Source organism: Malaclemys terrapin, chromosome 2 (genome assembly GCF_027887155.1).
Source record: "Malaclemys terrapin pileata isolate rMalTer1 chromosome 2, rMalTer1.hap1, whole genome shotgun sequence".
In the NCBI taxonomy this organism is placed as follows: Eukaryota; Metazoa; Chordata; order Testudines; family Emydidae; genus Malaclemys; species Malaclemys terrapin.
The window spans coordinates 90358539-90377890 of NC_071506.1; the positions used below are offsets into that span (position 1 = coordinate 90358539).

The window sequence follows — 19352 nt, forward strand, 5'->3', positions numbered from 1 at the left end:
AGATGGGAGGGCGCTGGCAGGCTCCCTACTTGGCTCTCGCCTCCCCGGAAGCAGCAACATCCTTCTCCCTCTGTTCTTAGGCAGAGGCATGGCTAGGCAGCTCTGTGTGCTGCCTCTACCCTGAACGCCGGCTCCGCAGCTCCCATTGGCCGGGAACTGTGGCCAATGGGAGCTACAGAGGTAGTGCGCAGAGCCTCCCTGGCCACACCTCCGCCTAGGAGCTGAGGGATGTCACCGCTTCTGGGGAACCCCCCCAACCCCGAGGTAAGTGCTGCCCAGAGCCCTCACCCTGTCCTGTGCCCCAGCCCTGAGCCCTCCTCCCACACCCAAACTCCTGCTGCTGGGGGAGGTGGGTGTGGTGGCCCAAAACTGGCCCTGGGGCTGCCTGAGCTACTCAGGCAGCCCCCAGGACAGCTGCACTGGCTGCTGCAGAAGTCCCGGAAAGTCCCAGAATCTGTGACTTCTGTGACAAACTCGCAGCCTTACTTATATAACGCTACCTGATATAACATGAATTCTGATATAACGTGGTAAAGCAGTGCTCCGGGGGGGTGGAGCTGCGCATTCCGGCGGATCAAAGCAAGTTCGGTTTCACCTATAACGCGGGAAGACTTTTTGGCTCCCGAGGACAGAGTTATATCGAGGTAGAGGTGTAGTGCACATTTGTGCTGTTTATCTCTAAAATAAATTTATTTCTGCCGTCAAAATGACTCAGTTGTTTCTCAGGATTCTTCATCTACCTCAGAACTGAGGTTATAATGTGAAATGAGGAGGAATTCATATTGTTGTATACTTGCTATGTGAAGATAGTGATTGCCATTAAAGCCAGCATTTACCATACCAGAGTAACTGAGCACAGTTTTTGGCTAGTTCAAGTGTATGGGTTCTTAAAAACCTTCAACATTTACAATCTAACTGTAGTAGATTTATGATGGGTTGGACCCCCCTTTTGGGATGGCACCTGATGTAATGGGGTTTCACTGAGCTGCTCCTGCTCCACCACCCTGGACTCCCTCTCCGTTTGGTGAATTAGGCTCTCCGGTTTCTTGCAGCACACACACATAGGTAGCTGTTATGCTCATACAAAGCACATGGGATCTTTATAGAGGAAGGTAAATACACTGCATTTATTGAGAATACCACAGTTAGCATATGCTTTTTAGACACACACACACACTCTGTCTCTCTCTCTCTCTCCTGCCACTGATGTTCATAGGTACCAGTCCAGAATCTGGATCAATCTAGTGGCCAGCCAGATTGGTCGCAGAGAGGAGCGGGGTTCTATCGGTCGCGATCCGATGCTCCTGGAGTGTGGCAAGACGAACCCAAAGTCATATGGCAAAGCACCCTGTTCTTACAGGTTTTCTTCTCTGTTGAAGCCTATGGATTTTGCTGTGTCACTTTGTGACCAGTTACTTCTTAATTGGTGTAAACATTCCAATACACCTCCGAGAGGGTCATCCTGTCCTTTGTTCCGATTTAATCAATTGTCTTTAGGGGTGCGAGCCTTTACCTCAGGGTCGTCAATCTGCCCTTCATTATGGATGTGTGTTGATGATTCTTTGATGTCCTTTAAGTTTCTTCAAGTTTCTTCCTTGACTGGCTATAACAATGGCCTTCAGACCTTATCTTTTTCTAATGCATACATTCCTCATTCACACAAACAGATTGAGAATACAAACAGTAGTATTTTATATTGAGCAACAGGGCATTGCAAATTAAATCTGTCTAAGTTTTACAATCAATAATCAAGACAATTTACATTGAGACCCAGGCCTTCAATGTTCCTCTAATCTACTTAACATAGACACAGTAGAGAATCCTGTCTCTTACTTCTTAATTTGTAATACATGTAGGAAACCATAGTAGCTTTATTACTTATTCTAAAACAAAAGGATGACCATAATTAGTCATAAGGATTGTTCTGGTCTGTCATTCCTTTCTGCTATTCAAAAGTGGTGGCTGACAGGATGAAATTAAATCATACATTAATTCTCATAGTACATTATAAAATCCAGCTCCTACAGGGCCACACCCAGCTGCAAACAGACGGAAGTCAGCTCTGTGTGAGAGGATTCACCCAGCACTCACGTGCGCATCCCTTTTGGGGAATAAACCCAAAATAATACTGTCTAGCGCTGTATAGAAAAATCTCAACAGCACCCTCTCCCTCAGCGTGAAGAGAGAGATGCACAACTTCTTGCCCCCCAGTTAGAAATTGCACAAACTGGGTTTAATAATAAACAAAACAAATTTATTAACTATAAAAGGCAGATTTTAAGTGATTATAAGGGATAGCAAACCAAACAAAGCAGATTACTGAGCAAATAAAACAAAACACGCATATTAAGCTAAGATCTTAGAGACTGGTTTCAAGAAGTAATTTCTCACCCTAAATGTTGTTTTAAGCTATTAGTAGAGTTTCTCTAGCTTAGAGTTCCAGTTATTTCTTCTTACAGGCTGGAACCCTGCCTTTCCCCTCAAGTTAGTTCTTTGTCCCTTCATGTGTGACAGATTTGTTACCAGACTGCCTGGGGCATCAGGTGATTAGGTTGAGGCCGCAGGATTTTTAGGGAGGAGATGACTGAGCACACCAAGTGTTTGAATTATTGATTAAAATAATAAAATAACAGCAGTGAGTGATGAGTGCTCCCCACGTAACTCAGAGGAAGGAAAAAAGCATTCTTGCCCCAAGCCCGAGGCCACTTTTATACTCTTGCACGCTCTACCCAAGGCTGGCCAGGAGTTCTGTCCTGGGATCAAGTTGTTTAGGGTCTGCAGTTGATTTCCGAATTGCTCCAGCTCTCAGGAGGGTTTTAAGTCCTGTTTTTTTCGGGGGGGGGGGGGGGGGGGGGGGGGAGGGGGAAGTGTTCCGTTCTGCGACCTCTGTTCCTGGTGCTTTTTGTACCAGTCCAAACCGGCTTTCTGTGTTTTTTTTTCCGCTTTCCCAAAACATACCAGCTCCAGGGACGCGAAGCTCTGCGCTCCCCCCCACCCCAGTCTTACCTGTGTTTTCCATCTCTGCAGCCCTGGTTCAGTGGACTTTTTCTTTTCTTATGGCTGGCTGTGGCTAGGTGAGAGAGAAATGCCGCTGCAGACTTTTTGTCTAGTGCCGTGACCTTGGACTGGGGTCAGTGTCGTCTTGTCAGACTGAGCTTGCTAGCTGCAGTGTTGAGTTAACCCGTTCTCTGCTCTCTTCCTCCTTCCCCCTTGGCCTCTTGCAGCCTGCAAAGGAATCTTTCATTCCACACTCACACCTTTGATCCTTCCCAAAATGCCCTACAATGCTTGCAACGTAGTTAGCAATATACAATGCTGATTTGCCTCTCCATGGGACCCCCTGAGGGAGAGAGTCCTTGGGTCTGTGACATATGTACTTTTAGCAGTCTTTCTTATGGGGTATGTAATGGAGGAGAGTCTAGATTAACCTCCTCCCTAGCCTTAAAAAGGATTTACCTAAGGCGGGAAACCTTTGTTTTGATCCCCATCCTCCTACAGAGGAAAAGAGCCAGCAGCGTCCAAGGTGGTATATGGGGTGTAACGTCACAAGATTTTCCACTAGGAGCTGGATCGGGCTTTTAGATACTAGTGTATGAAAATAAGCATTGTAGTTAAGCTTGGTTCCATCCTTAACCTTCCACTTAAAAGCTGTATTCTAAAATAAAGACTTAACAGGCATGAGGAAAATCTAGTTTGTTAAATGAACATCTTGCATTGTCCCTAAACATTAAAAGCATTACAAACCATAAAAATTGTAGCTTTTTGTCATTTCTTAAATACCTAATCTTTCATTCTGCTTCTTCTCCTCCATCTTGATATAAAGAACAAGTATAGGTCATTTTGTCAAACACTGCTTTCTTGGGTGAAAAGTAGTAGATGTGCCAAAGTCATTCTTCTATCAAGCAGCCATGCATATCAGCGTGATGATCAGCAGCTTCATGGGTATGTTCATATGTGTGCTTTAAGGAATTTAATATTCCTGTTCTTTTCCATAAAGTTAACTGACATGTTTCCATTTAGCATAGGTCCCATTACTTTAAGTGCATTTGATATGGTTTCTTTTGCTTAGCTGTGTGTGTATAGGTTGTGCAAACTTAATATTAGAGCTGTCAAGTGATTAAAAAAATTAATCGTGTGATTAATCACAGTTGCCGTCAAACTGTTAAACAATATTAGAATGCCATTTATTTAAATATTTTTGGGGTTTTCTATATTTTCAAATATAGGGTCAGGGTTGGGGGTTCTGGGTTTCAGCCCTGCTCGGGGCTTTAGCCCCCCCCTCATGGTGTGGGGCTTCAGCCCCCTTGGGGCTCAGAGCTCCAGGCTTCAAGCTCTCCCTCCCCCCCCACTTGGGGTTTCAGCCCAGTGCAGGACTCAGGGCTTCAGTCCCCTCTTGGGGCTGGGGCTGCTCCAGGCCCCATCTGCCGCCTGGGAAGCTGCGGATGAGGCTTCAGCCCCCCACTGCCGGTGCCTCCTGCCCCATCCAAAGGTATGCGATTAACATGTTAAAGAAATTAATGGGTTCATTTTGCTTTCAGTTAATTACAGGGATTAACTGCAATTAAATTGCCCGCTTTACTTAATATGTATGAAATAGAACTGTAAAGGGATGCTTTTAGGTTATAGTTAAAATTGAATTTTAGTTTGCATCTCACTGTATCCTGGCTGTTTTGTTTTCACATTTCAGCTTGGATAAAAGATGACTCAGATTAATTTTCAGTTATTGTTAATTTTTGATCAGTTTAAGCTTCTGCTCTTTTACATTAGCACGACATTGCAATGTTAAGCTTACAAATAATCCAGGGTAATGTTAATTCTTTTAAAAATGAGCATTTTTCAATGATTGAGGGCATCACAATCCATGATTTAAAAATGTGACATCACTGTTTTTGCAGAAGACCTACTGTTATTTCAGTTAAACAAGTCTTCAGTGTCTTAAAGGAGTCTTGAGATCTATAAATGTTTATCGGTCTGATGGGGATAGTCTGCACCTTAAGGGTACGAGGTGCTATGGGTTCAGCCCATCCCATCATAGTGTGGCCCTTTAAAATTGTGAAAGGTTCTATATCTGTGTATAATAAAGAAAAAAGGCTGAGGAGATATAGATAGAGGAAGTGTGTGAGGGAATGAATGAGGTTGGGAAGAAGTCCTGTCACTGTCTTTAAGAGCCTGGGGCCAGGAGATTTTGCAGAGTGGGTGGGTCGAGATTGCTGTAGTCTCACCAACTGCTGCCTCCTCCTTGATAGCAGGGAGACAGCAGCAGAAAGACTGACCTGTTGAACCTTCTGAGTTGAACTAATTGGGAAGAAGGAGCCAGTTGAAGGAGGAGCTGGTTGAGGCCCTACAGCTGGCTAAAGTACAAGCCAGCTTCTAGGAGGAAAGCTGAGAACTCCTGGCCTAAAGAGTGCCGTAATAACTGCCTGAATTACTCAGCTCCAGGAGGAGAGTATGGGGCTCCTGCCTTAAGGGGAGAAACTATGACTGTTTGTTGTATATATACTGTTCCACAAGGAGAGCAAGGGGCTCTCAGTTTTGGGAGAGACAGAGGGATTGGCTACCTTACAATGCCAACTCTAGGAAGGCGACAAAGCGGGACCTGTCTTCTGAACCAGGGCAAGAGCTGATTGGGATTCTTAAATGGACCCACAGTGGGGTGAAAGTGGCACAACTGACAATGAGTTACACTTTGTGGAAAGACTTAATAAATCAGACCCCACAAAGGGGATACATGTTTTGAAGCAGGTTAATCAGGGAGACTGATTGAAAGAAACTGGGTAAGGCGAGTGCTGAATGCAATTACTCAGCAGATCAGAGATGGTAGATCCAGTCAGTGAACATTTAAGCTCTGTCCCTGCCTCCAAAGTGTAGGCTTGGGAATCGCCTGATTGGAATTGACATGAGCAATCACTTGAACAAGAAAACACTGTTACTAACCTTCTCATAACTGTTGTTCTTTGGGATGTTGCTCATGTCCATTTCCATACCCACCCGCCTACCCCTCTGTCGGAGTACCCAGCAAGAAGGATCTGAGGGGATGGCAGGTTGGCAGGACCCTATATTGACCGTCATGAAGGCGTGACCCCAGGGCGCACCCAGACCGACTGTTGGGGGAAAATTTTCTGGCTGCTGAGCACGCGGCTTGCATGCACCTGATTGGAACTGACATGAGCAATCACTAGAAGAAGAATATTTACTTCCAAAATGTGCCATTGTGTGTGGCAGATTGCTGATGAGCTTAGGTTTTTGCAACCTCATTAGTCTGTGGGTTTGACTTGTGGAAGAAAGCAATTGCTGTGCGCTTTCATTACCAGGTTGAGGCCCTAGAAGATTACAATTATCCTTTTACACAAGTAATCTATATAACTATTTACAGTATTCTTGCATTTTATGATTTATTCCAGTACTCCACTACGATACTTACTCTCACCTGCTATTCAGAAAACAGCTGGAGATCTAATGCAGAGGCTAAACTGGAAAGAGATGGAAAAAGTTGCTGCTTACCCAGGAGTAAATGATGCAGACATGGTACTACGTATTCCTGGAGGTGGCATCACAACATTATTATTCAGTGAGAGGTGGGTGAGCTGGCTGATGTTAAAGGGAACCATAGTAAGATGTCAGAAGTCCCTGTTTTTATTACCCAGCTACAATCTACTTTTGCCTGTTTAGTCAGATCCCAGGAAAAATGACCATACATTGTCTTTTCGTGGGATGCTGTGTATATTATTAGTAATGGTATTCTTCAGAAAAACCTGTAGGCGTAGAACAGGAGATTGTCATCCCCAGAACAAATCCATGATTGAGAGAGGATTTACATGATGTATAAAAACCCTAGCAAAATAGAGCTGCAGCACAGTAGCCAACAATCTGACTTTCATGTTTTTTGAGGTGGCTAGAGGGGAAAAGGAGGAAGGCAGCAATCAAGATCATAATTGAAACACTTGCCCTATTTGATGATTAAGAACAGTGTTCTACCATACGTACTTTAACGTATTTAAGCGCCAAATTAATGCAGAAATTATCTATTAAATAAATTAATGGAGCTATCCCATCTCCTAGAACTGGAAGGGACCTTGAAAGGTCATCGAGTCCAGCCCCCTGCCTTCACTAGCAGGACCAAGTACTGATTTTGCCCCAGATCCCTAAGTGGCCCCCTCAAGGATTGAACTCACAACCCTGGGTTTAGCAGGCCAATGCTCAAACCACTGAGCTATCCCTCCCGATATATATATCTTATTATAGCAAAATAAGATACAGAAAACTTTCCTTGTTTGTGAGTTTGGTCCATAACAGAGACACATGTTGAGTTAAACAGCTTCTGTAAAGATACTTGCTTTCACGATGATTGAAATAGTTCCCAATGATATGCTCAGTCTTTACAGAATAAAATTCTAAACTTTGATTTTGTTGAGTCTTTGGCTTCAGGACCAGCTGACAGTTTTAAAAAAAAGAATGCATTTGGGTAAAAGATTATGCTAAAAGCAAGTCTGAGTTTCGAGAATTTGACCATAAAGCTTACCATGCTGAGTGAGTAAAACAACTTTTGCAATGAAGTGTGTTAAATTATTTTGTGCCAGGTACAAGAATTTACTACTTTCTTAGCATATGTTGCCTTTTAGCCCATCTGAACTTTAGCCTTGACGAGGGTTGAAAATCCTGGCCTGTTCCTTGATGCATGTATTATTTGATCATGGAAGCACAGAGGAGCCCCTATCAAGATTTAGACCCTATTGCACTAGGTGTTGTATAAAACACAAAGAAAGAGACGATCCCTGCCTTGAAAAGCTTACAATCTAAATTTGATGTGACAAGGGAGGAGATGAGAAAGGAAACAGGTATAGAGATGTTAAGTGATTTGACCTAGTTCACACAGCAAGTCAGTGGAAGAGTTGGGCCTAGCATCCAGACTTCTTGACTTCCAGTCTACAGGTCTGTGTACACCATGCTGCCTTTCAGAAAGACAGTCTGACATTTTATGCACCAAATACTCTGTATCCCATGCTTCACAAAGCTTAGGCTGAAGATTCAGTGTGTCTGCTTTTCTCAGGCTACTGTTTTTAATGACTTTCCCAATCTTGAAACTTGAATTGGGTTTAAGCTATTTGTTTTTGTTCTTTTTTTGGGGTGGGGGAGAGATGTGAATTAACATTTATTTCCCCCTTAAGTTTATTCTAAACTTTCATATCTTTTTAAATTTGCCATTTCAAATGGGAAACTTATTTGAACAGTGTCTTCATGTTGTTCAAATACATATTTCATTGAGTATCTCATTCTTTCTTTACGGTGTTTAAGAAAGTAAGATAGTTATTCTTCTACTCTATGACTAGAATGTTACTGTCTGCTAGTTCTGAAACATTTAGTTACTGTTTTCTAACCCAAGTTTTATTGTAATTCCAGGTTGGAAATATTTATAATTGTATTTGTAATGAATCACTCATTAGAAGTGATTGCTGTTTGAATTACTAATACTTCAATACAAGCTCCCAGTATGGTCGGTGTTTTCCCTTTTCAGGCATGAGGCACATCTTTATTCATTTTGAAACTGAAGTGAAATTCCTAGGCTAAATATTAAGGGAGGCAGCTTCCAAACTGGATTATATTTAGAATTTTTCTACTTTTCCCCTCAGGCTTATATCAGATGGAGCTCTATCCTCATCCCTAATATCAAGCTACATCCATCCCAAGAATGTGTATTTGTTAGCTCAGTAAAGTTATACTCCCATCATGCCTTTCCTTGTCTTATTCTGTCCCTCTTGAGATTCCTTTCTAGGTCCTTCCTGTTATCTTAAGTAAATTATCCTCCATCTATATTCATCTGGTTCAAGCAGCTATTCCATGATTTAACTACCCATATCCAAGTCCTACCTTCTTTCATAGTGTGGGGGCACTGGTTTTGCACTTTACATATAACCGCTCTACTTTTCAGTTTGTAGTACATGAAGAGATTAAGGGTCAGTATCAAAGGAATCTGTATGAATGCCCAAGTAGTAGTACCAAAACCGCAAATTAGCTGTGTAGTAGTTTATAATGAGTACTCCCACAGCATAGGATCTATGCCCCCCAAAAAGTCAAAACCAGTTTGCATCCAAAGAAGTGAGGTTTTTACCCACGAAAGCTTATGCCCAAATAAATCTGTTAGTCTTTAGGGTGCCACCAGACTCCTTGTTGTTTTTGTAGATACAGACTAACACGGCTACCCCCGATACTTAAGCAGTTTGTTGACTATCAGAAGGCAAACAAAAAACCTGGATTTTTTAATTTAAAAAACCAATGGGCTACTCCTTTTTATGTGTAAGACTAAAAACTGATGTTAAAGTAATCACTGGTGGGGAGTTTTGTGCCAATTGACAATCTGAGCAATTTCTGTTCCAGTTGTTCAAATGGAATTCAAATGGCAGTTCTGTTGAAATTCTGCTCAGAGGGGGACAACATCCCTGATGCACTGGCTCTTGTTAACTATCTTAATGAATGGCTCCAGCTAATTAAAAGTGAAGTAAGTACTCTTTCAGCTAAAGTTTTTGCTTTTAGCTCTTACTGTTTATTTCAGCAGCTCAAAATTAGAGACTCCTTCCCCTTCATGAACTTGACAGCCTGCCAGATGAGGTTGCATGCCAGAGTAGGTGCTGTCCTTTTGTTCCAAGGTTAGTGGAAGCAAACTCAAACCCAGTATGTAGGGCCCTACCAAATTCATGGTCCGGTTTGGTCAATTTCATGGCGATAGGATTTTTAAAAGCCTATGTCATGATTTCAGCTATTTCAATTTGAAACTTCACAATGTTGTAATTGTAGGGGTCCTAACCCATAAAGGAGGTGTGTGTGTGGTATCACAAGATTACTGTAGCAGGGGTTGGGATACTGCTGTTGGCAGCGCTGCCTTTAGAGCTGGGCTCCTGGCCAGCATCCACCACACTCCAGTTGCCCAGCTCTGAAGGCAGAGCTGGGGGTAGCAGTAGCACAAAAGTAAGGGTGGCATGGTATGGTACTGCCACCCTTGCATCTGTGTGGCTGCTGGCTGGGGCACTCCTTCAGAGTTGGGCACCTAGCCAAAAGCTGCTGCTCTCCGGCTGCCTAGTTCTGAAGGCAGCACATAAGTAAGAGTGGCAACATTGTGACCCCCCGCCCCCCCCAAAAAAAACCTTGCAATGCCCCTGTAACTCCCTTTTGGGTCAGGGCCCCCAATTTGAGAAATGTTGATCTCCCTTGTGAAGTCTGCATAGCATGGGGTAAAAGCTCACACAAGACCAGATTTCATGGTCTAACACGTTTCATGCTGGAAACAAACATTACTGGGATGGGTTGGAGTTATGAGCCTGTTTGATATTATAGTAGTTCTAAGACAAGCTATAGTGATTATAGGGATGTAAAATGGTGCAGTCCAGTACACCTGTTACTAAATATCCCCCCCAAAAGGGAAGGGAAATGGGAAAAGCTGACTTGCCATCTGGGGTAAATGTAATACCAAAGTTTGTAAATGTATTTTGTTCTTAAATCAGCAGAACAGCGATGTGCCAGCTACTCCTTCACACTGGAAAATACCACATTCTTGGAGATTACTCTTTGGTAGTGGCCTTCCACCTGCACTCTACTGATTACTCTGGTATTTTGAAAAATCAGTAATCTCCCTCTAAAGCGTAACAGACAATGTTGTTGCTTAGCATTCATTAATATTATGTACATTAATATCCTATTTATGCAAACATTTCCTTTGATACACTGAATATCAAAATTAATGTGGGTCTCACTCTGACCAAAGAGGTGTATGGTGTGCACAGAAGTTTTTGGTATCTTTTAGTGACTTTTTTCCTAATAAAATACCTAAAGTTTGTTTTTCTTTTAGAGGGTTAACTATATCATTTAATATCCTGCTCCCCCACCATTGCCATGCGGGTAACAAACTTTGATCCTTAGGAATTGCTATGAGACCCTTTACCCCATTAGCCTGCTCCCTCTCCCCCCTCATCTTCCTGGCAGTCTAAGCAAGCCGCCAGTGACTCCTAGTCCACTATCTGTGGAGGTACATTGCAGAAGACATATCAGCCTGGACTGTGTTCTCTTTTAACTTTGTTCCACTGGGCAGTAAATGAGACAACAGACTCCACCCCTTCCCACAGGCTACAGCGACACTAAAATTAAAACTGTCTAGGGGGATAATCCTTACTAAAGAAGACAATAAGGTTGATTGCTGCCAGAGAAATGGCTCTCAAATTTAAAGAAAAAAACATTTTAGAGTTAAGATTGACTTTGTGCAGCTACAGTGTAGAAGTTTAAGATTTACAGGGCTAAGGCATAAATCAAATAAGTACCTTCTATACATGTTCATCAGCCTGTTCATTTATAAGCTGACCCCCCCCCCCCCACCTCCCCTGATGGTCAGCTATTTTTACTTAACTCTGTATTTCAGGGGTTGGAAAACTTTGGCTCTGCCCATTGGTTGTGAACAGCAAACTGTGGCCCTGGAGCTGAGGTGCTCTAGGTAAACAAAATGACAATATATTAGATATTCAGTGATTCCATAGACTTTGGGGTAGACCTGTTTATAAGCTGACCCCCACTCTTCAATGTATCACTTTATCAAATATTCAGCTTATGAATGAGTATATACAGTAATTACAAAAGTAACATTGTACTGTTTCAAAAGAGCAGCCGTGGTAGTCTGTATCCACAAAAAGAACAGGAGTACTTGTGGCACCTTAGAGACTAACAAATTTATTAGAGTATAAGCTTTTGTGGACTACAGCCCACTTCTTCGGATGCATATAGAGTGGAATAAATATTGAGGAGATATATATACACATATACAGCGAGCATAAACAGGTGGGAGTTGTCATACCAAACTGAGAGGCCAATTAAGTAAGAGGAAAAAAAACTTTTGAAGTGATAATCAAGATAGCCCAGTACAGACAGTTTGATAAGAAGTGTGAGAATACTTACAAGGGGAGATAGATTTAATGTTTGTAATGGCTCAGCCATTCCCAGTCCTTATTCAATCCTGAGTTGATTGTATTGAGTTTGCATATCAATTCCAGCTCAGCAGTCTCTCATTGGAGTCTGGGCCTCAGATCTACAACCTATCCTGAAAGATGATCCTTTACTCTCACAGATCTTGGGAGACAGACCTGTCCTCACTTACAGACAACCCCAAGTTTTTTTTCTCTTACTTAATTGGCCTCTGAGTTGGTAAGACAACTCCCACCTGTTCATGCTCACTGTATGTGTGTATATATATCGCCTCAATATTTATTCCACTCTATATGCATCCGAAGAAGTGGGCTGTAGTCCACAAAAGCTTATACTCTAATAAATTTGTTAGTCTCTAAGGTGCCACAAATACTCCTGTTCTATATTGTACTGTGGATATAATCAAACCACTTTAGAAGTAGTCAGATTTTTTTGGTCTCTGGGCATATTAAAGTTGTAATAGACTGCTGAGCACTCTCCAATTGACTCAGGTACTCCACTGGAGCACGAAGTGTAGGTGGAGTCAATGGGGAAGCACCAGAAGTTGACATATCACAGTGAAGACACTGGTAAGTAGCTCTCAGTACATCAACTTCAGCTATGCTATTTTCGTAGCTGAAGTTAGACTGATTTAGCTCACCCACCCCCCAGCATAGACCAAGCCTCAGTTACAGCCTGCAAACAATGCAGTACCAGTTACACACCACAGAAAGACCTTGTTAGAGCAACTATTTCAGCCTATAGCTGTTTGAATGAAGTTCAAATAAATGTTAAGGGGAAGACTTTAGTTTCAAATAGCAGCTAAGCTACTCTATACCTTGCTTAAGTTTAGCTACATGTAGAGTAATACAGGCATGAAACAAAACTGCTACTCGTATTAAGGGGCAAATTATTGGTTTCATTTTCATTTACTATAAGATAACTGCAGTGTTTAAACAACTGCTGCTTTTAAAACCAATGAGATTTTTACAGTACTGTCTGAAGATTCAAGCTAGTTCACTTTTCTCACTGTTTTTAGAATTATTTAGAAATCAGTCTACAAAGAAATGTTTCATAAGGGAGATGCCTTAGGGCTTAAGAGGAAGGTAGTTCTACCCATGCAAAAACAAAGTATGTGGCCATTAAATAGAACTGCTCTTGAAGGATTTGTGAATGACTGACGCGGCATCTTATTCATAATGAAAATAAAGTTGCTCTGAATCAAGAAGTGAGTCTCAGATAATGCCATCCAAAAAGACAATACAGCTCAGAGAAAGGGCTAGGAGTTTAAGTACAATCACTAGAGAAGATTCTGGGACTATCAAACTTGGTATTACTGGACAGCTTTTAGACAGGTCTGTTATTTCCCATTTCAGTCTCATGCTTGCTTTGTGAAATATGGCCAGATTAAAAAATTGCAAAAATAAATTTAATCTTAGTTTTCTATAGTCCCCATTTTAGAACAGGATATATGTAAATATACTAACAGTATACAGGACAGGCCCAAGAAAAGAAAATAACAGAATGCCACTAGCTGTCATCTTCAGCCCCCAACTAAAACCTCTCCAGCGCATCAAAGATCTACACCCTATCCTGAAAGATGATCTCTCACTCACAGATCTTGGGAGACAGACCTGTTCTCACTTACAGACAGCTCCCCAAGTTGAAGCAAATACTCACCAGCAACCACACACCACAGAACAAAAACACTAACCCAGAAACCTATCCTTGCAACAAAGCCCGATGCCAACTCTGTCCACATATCTATTCAAGTGACACCATCATAGGACCTAATCACATCAACCACACCATCAGGGGCTCGTTCACCTGCACTTCTACCAATCTGATATGTGCCAGCAATGCTCCTCTACCATGTACATTGGTCAAACTGGACAGTCTCTATGCAAAAGAATAAATGGACACAAATCTGACATCAGGAATCATAACATTCAAAAACCAGTAGAAGAACACTTCAACCGCTCTGGCCACTAACAGATTTAAAGGTGGCAATTTTGCAACAGAAGAACTTCAAAAACAGACTCCAACAAGAAACTGCTGAACTTGAATTAATATGCAAACTGGGTGCTATCAATTTAGGCTTAAATAGAGACTGGGAATGGCTTAGCGATTACACACATTGAATCTATTTCCCCATGTTAAGTATCCTCACACCCTCTTGTCAAACTGTCTTAAATGTGTTATCTTGATTATCACTACAAAAGTTTTTAGCTCATCTTAATTAGCCTTTTAGAGTTGGTAGGGCAACTCCCACCTTTAAGTTCTCTGTATGTATATATATCTCCTCACTAGATGTTTCATTTTATGCATCCGATTAAATGGGCTGTAGCCACGAAAGCTTATGCTCAAATACATTTGTTAGTCTCTAAGGTACCACAAGTACTCCTGTTCTTTATACTAACAGTGCTTTTCTTCCTAAAGGATCATTACGTTATCTATAACTAACTTTTGTGGGGAGCAGCTCCTCCCCATCTGAACATTACGCAAGTTTAAGGACTTAACTGGGTAAAGGTGGGAGAGGGGTACAACCTGAGTATTTAGCAATCTACTTAATTGAAGGCACAAACATAGTCCCATTTAAAATCAATAGTACTCTCATACTTCAGAACTTTGTTGGATCGTAGCCTGAGGGCTCACCCCTTGCAGGACTGAATTCAAAATCAAAAGTAAAAAATGTTGAGCTAGATTTGGGATCTGAAGTAACTTGAATAAAGAGAGTGGAGTCACCACAGATTTACACCACTGTAACAGATTAGAATCTGACCTACTGTATTTAACTAAAGCTGCAAGAATTTAGGGAACCAGAATGCTTAATTGGTAATTTGGACAAGACCTAAGGCTTAACATTCATCTAATTAAGGAAACAGTCAGTCTTCAATGAGTGCAAGAGCTACTTGTGGTGAGTGACTTGCAGAAAGAGGGCTTTAGTGGGGTCCTTTAGTACCACAAGCTGTTACCCTGAACTGCTTCTGAAAAGCTCTTCAGGAAGGACTGATCCTGTACTCATGAATAGTCCCACTGCAGTCAGTAAGGGTTTGCAGCTGTGGACCTACCTCCTTTCAGTAGTAATTAATGGTTAGCTTGTTTTTGTGAAAAAATATTTATTACCTCAGGCCTTTTCCAGCTCTATGGGCCTTGTACAATGCAGTTTCATTTTGATCTTTTTAAAAAAAAAAAAACTTGTTCCCTTAAGCTCTCTTTATTTAGCTGGGCCTGTTGAATAGTTTCAGCTGTTGGGAATCAAAGTGATTGCTTTGTTGAGGCCCTGCAGCTACATCATTCCCAGCAGACTGGAGAGAGAGCCTTAAAGAGATTACTCAATTCTGTATGAGGGATAGTCTTCCTAGACATTCGCCCCTAGCCTCAGCCTGATTTTGTATACGATTTTTAGTTACTTTAGTGCCCCCTCTCACTCCCCCTCCCAAAATAGTATGAAAATCCTTGAGTTTCCTTTTTGGATAACTCAAACATGTAAGCTACATTCTATCAATTTCCAAAACAAATTCACTCTTAAGCCAAGGCAGAAAAAAGGTCACAAGTTTTAAGTTCAGCATTCAGGCCTTAAAAGAGAGTACTTAACCTATTGTAGGATTAGGACCAGAGTGCATTTTAACTGGCTGTATCCAAATTACCACACACAAAAAAGCAGCTAGCTGCATTTCTGTCATTGGTAAAGTGTTATGAATATTTATAGTAGCATGATGAACTATGAAAAACAAGTGCAGATTTTCAGATCTGTAGGCTTATAAGAATCCTACCTTATAATGTTTACTTCATTATCCAATTCATTAATTTAACCTCCTGTTTTTGAAAGCCCAATTAATATGAAGTTATGGTTGAGATTCAAATGCATGAAAGTCATGGGGGTCACACATACAAATATGTAAAGTGATGTAAATAGGGCCTTATGTAGTTCACAGCCATGGCATATGCCCCAGAAAATTGTGCTCTAGAATCTGAGTTTTCATTTTAACAAGTATTTATAGCCTCATGGGTGCAAAGAAAGCCTTGAAAATATAAGTGAAGTGTAAACTGAGGTAAATAAGTCTCCACACAGCCTGAAACAATAGCTCTGAGGCATGAACTATTCATCTCCATGATTACTATTAATCTCAAAAGATATTAAACCTAAAACCAAAGTTATAATTTAGGCCCCAATTCAGAAAAGCATCCCTAATTCAGGGCAATTAAACATGCTTTAATGCTATCTTGAATAGGAATGCTTTCCTGAATTGGGGGCTCAAAACCCAACATTAAGTATTTCTCTACTGCTCATTTCAACAGAAACGTTTAACTAGATATGCTTACCTCACATGCTTCCTCACTTAAGACTCAGTTCCAACACTACCTCCTCCCCCCTGACTACTTCCAAAGTGCAGTTAGATATTGTCAATATAGAAGTCTACTACAACCTGAAAAAGTATAGACCGCACAAAAGAAATTGGAGTATCAAAATAATTTACAAAGCATTACTCTGTATTGATTAGTAGACTTTACTTTTTAATTCAACAAAACCCTCCATTTTTAAGTTCACCTAAATTTCCTGAGGACTGCAGAATCCAGGGTCCAGTTTGCCACACAACACAGAGGGCCTTGGATTAGTGCTAAAACAATCACGATCAGTACATGAGTCAGTTAAATTGATTTAACTGATTCTGAGTGGCTGGAAGAGAAGGGTGCATGAAGAAAAGCAACTAATGGGAGGGTATAAGGTATAGAAGTGCCTACTTTGATTTACACTTCTGGTCCTTCAGTATGCATGCTATTCCAACATAAACCATTGCAAGAATTTTTGTTGAGGTTCTTTGAACTCTAATAGACTCACTTATCTTGCACTCTACCTCTGAATTTGGCATATGAAACTCAAAGTTCTTTTCCCTACAGTGATTGTTAACTTGGCCATACTGCACAAGTATTAAGGTGTAAATTCAGCAGTATACATAGAATATTAATTTAAAGGCATGAACCCATTGAAGCTATAGAGAGATGCCCATTGGCAGTAATTGGCATAATGCAACAGTTATGTTTGTTGCAAATAGAAGTTTGAGATTTTAAATGGACATAAGAAAATCCAACCATATCATATGGCAGCTTTCTTGCACTGGATTTTGTAGAGTAGCTTGTGCATAAGATTAGAACAGACATGGAAAGCGTTACTGAACCAAGTATTCAAGTATCCTTGTTTTCATTATGACTGGAATGTTTGGAAAACGACAGGTAGAGTTCCTAATGGAGGCTACCTCAATACTCAGCATCAAATTTGTAGTTTTCCAGTTGGGTAAGAAAAAGAAAGCCTTGAGATAAATCCCAGTTTTCTTGAAATACTGTTTAATAGTTTTCCCCTAACATAATGCGCACACAACAGTATGTTGTCAATTTAAAAAAATATTTAATGCTGCCAAAAATGTATAAAAATACAATAAAAATGGCAGTACAAAGTATTTTCTAGTTTATTTCTTTTACATCTTTCTACAATTAATACAGGCATTATAAAAAACACAGAAGACAGCAAGTTATTTTGTTTTGCAAAGTAGCATGCTGGTGGTGTTCTTCATCCCCTGGATGTAGTTTACGTTGTAAACAGATAATTATGAGGCCTTCATGGTATTTATCAGACCTCACTTTTGTTCCCGGAGAGGGGTTCATATCTTGCCTTGCATGTCAATAGTTTGCAATTTATATAGATGCAGAATATTCACAAGTCTTGGAGGTTTAGATGTCAGTCAGTCTCGGCCTACGACATACAATGCAAAACAAAGTCACCAATTCAGTAAAGACTAAAAATCAGTACAGACTAAGGGCTTGGAAGTCACTATAAATTGTAAAGCAAACCCCAAAACTGATAATTTGTTCCAATTTTTCACATTCGTTTCTCAGACTAATTACTCCATTACTATCAGTAGTAAAACTGTTTGAAATGCCAAATCTTTTTCAGAAGAGATACTACAGGTAAAGCAAATGCACGTTGGAGAGGGGTTCATATCTTGCCTTGCATGTCCAGCAGGTCACTAAAGCCCGTACCTAACTTTAAGCATGTCAACAGTCCCATTGACTGCAGTGGGACTCCATGAGTATTTTGCTGGATCAGGACCTAATAACTGCTTTTTGAAATCTGAATGCCAGTCCTGTTTTAGAAGTTACAGTTCAAAGCAAAGTGACATTCCAAGTCTAAATTCTCTTGTCCCAATGAGGGAATTCCAAAACAACAATTTTTAATAAAGCAAAGTTTATATGACCAGAAACAAATTAGAAGAACCAACATTCGTAAACCCACACTGATTTCTTCCAGAGCACAGTAATCTTTCCTTAAAGTTAATTGACAGCATTGAAAAAATATTTTTTTCACATATTAGGCCTTTTAATGCAAATAAAGACTCAGACAGATGAAATATTTTGAACACATTTATTTTTAGTACACAAAAGAGTGAGACTGAGCTGAAGCCAGTTAAAAAACAGCTTTAAAAGGCAGGAAGACTATCACACAATTTAACTTTGCCAAATTCCACCCTGTAGTTTAAATCACTTGACCACAATGACAATTTTCCCCATGAGTTACCTCAATCAATTTACATAAGTTTCTTGTGCAGTCATCCAAAAATCTGACATTTAAGTCTAATAAATGAAAAGGTACATTAATGTTGTTGGCCTCTATTATACTTCAAGGCTTTTTCATACCCCACCCAATTCACACACTTGCCTTTTTTTATTGTCCATTTGCACTAAGCTGTATATTTTTAAAATACTATATTAAAATAAAAATACATCAGTTAATGAAACGGAACAAGTAATGTTCCAAAAGCTTAAGTTAAGTTAAGTTTCATTTGCAAATTAAATTTCCCTAAAACGCACCTGTAATTTCTCCAAATCTTTACTTTAGACTGTATTTAATTATTGCTATTGGATAACTCCTGCTCAACAAGTAGTGGGGAAAATATTTAAAAGATTGAGGGGCACTCAACACAGCAAGTGGTGCCATTGCAAACAATAGATTTCCCATGCCAGAAAAATATAATTGAATAGAAAACCAAAAGGACCAATTCCAATCCTTATAAAACTAGAATGTGCTACTTATAACTGAGATTCAGGTGTTTGTTACCTGGTAAAAGGTGAATGAGATTTGTATGAAGCTAATCATCTGAATGTCAGCTTTAAAGTGATCTAATTAAAAAAATAAGTTCTACTATGCTCCAATTATATGTAATTATTCTGGAAAACTATACATATAGGGGAAAAGAGGATCACAGTCAAGATTTCAATCAGAAGCTCAACAGTATTTCAGAACTAGTGCACCAATCAGGATTTAATATCTCAGAAGTGAAGACTGTTGTCTCATGTTCTCTTTTGACTTAACTGCCACAAAAAACAACAAAGTATGCATAGCCTAGATTTTGTAACAA

At 40.4% G+C, this 19352-nt stretch overlaps 2 protein-coding genes across 7 annotated transcripts in view; one reads left to right on the plus strand and one right to left on the minus strand.

Moving 5' to 3' along the window:
• The window catches only part of PSMG2 (proteasome assembly chaperone 2), a 45920-nt gene that overhangs the window by 7352 nt on the left and 19216 nt on the right, over nt 1-19352 (plus strand). The window contains exons 4-8 of one of the 4 annotated variants that reach the window (XM_054016752.1): nt 3824-3942; nt 6402-6575; nt 9373-9493; nt 10494-10597; nt 12450-14328. In XM_054016752.1, the coding sequence (XP_053872727.1) occupies nt 3824-3942; nt 6402-6575; nt 9373-9493; nt 10494-10589 (510 nt within the window). In that variant the 3' untranslated portion in view covers nt 10590-10597; nt 12450-14328. Of the gene's footprint in view, nt 1-3823; nt 3943-6401; nt 6576-9372; nt 9494-10493; nt 10837-12449; nt 14329-19352 lie in introns of those variants that run through there. The other 3 variants (XM_054016753.1, XM_054016754.1, XM_054016751.1) reach the window with 3 other exon arrangements.
• The window catches only part of PTPN2 (protein tyrosine phosphatase non-receptor type 2), a 56478-nt gene continuing 54388 nt past the window's right edge, over nt 17263-19352 (minus strand). For all 3 annotated transcript variants that reach the window (XM_054016750.1, XM_054016749.1, XM_054016747.1), the window contains one exon: nt 17263-17689. In XM_054016750.1, coding sequence (XP_053872725.1) covers nt 17668-17689 — 22 coding nt within the window. In that variant the 3' untranslated portion in view covers nt 17263-17667. The remainder of the gene's footprint in view (nt 17690-19352) is intronic.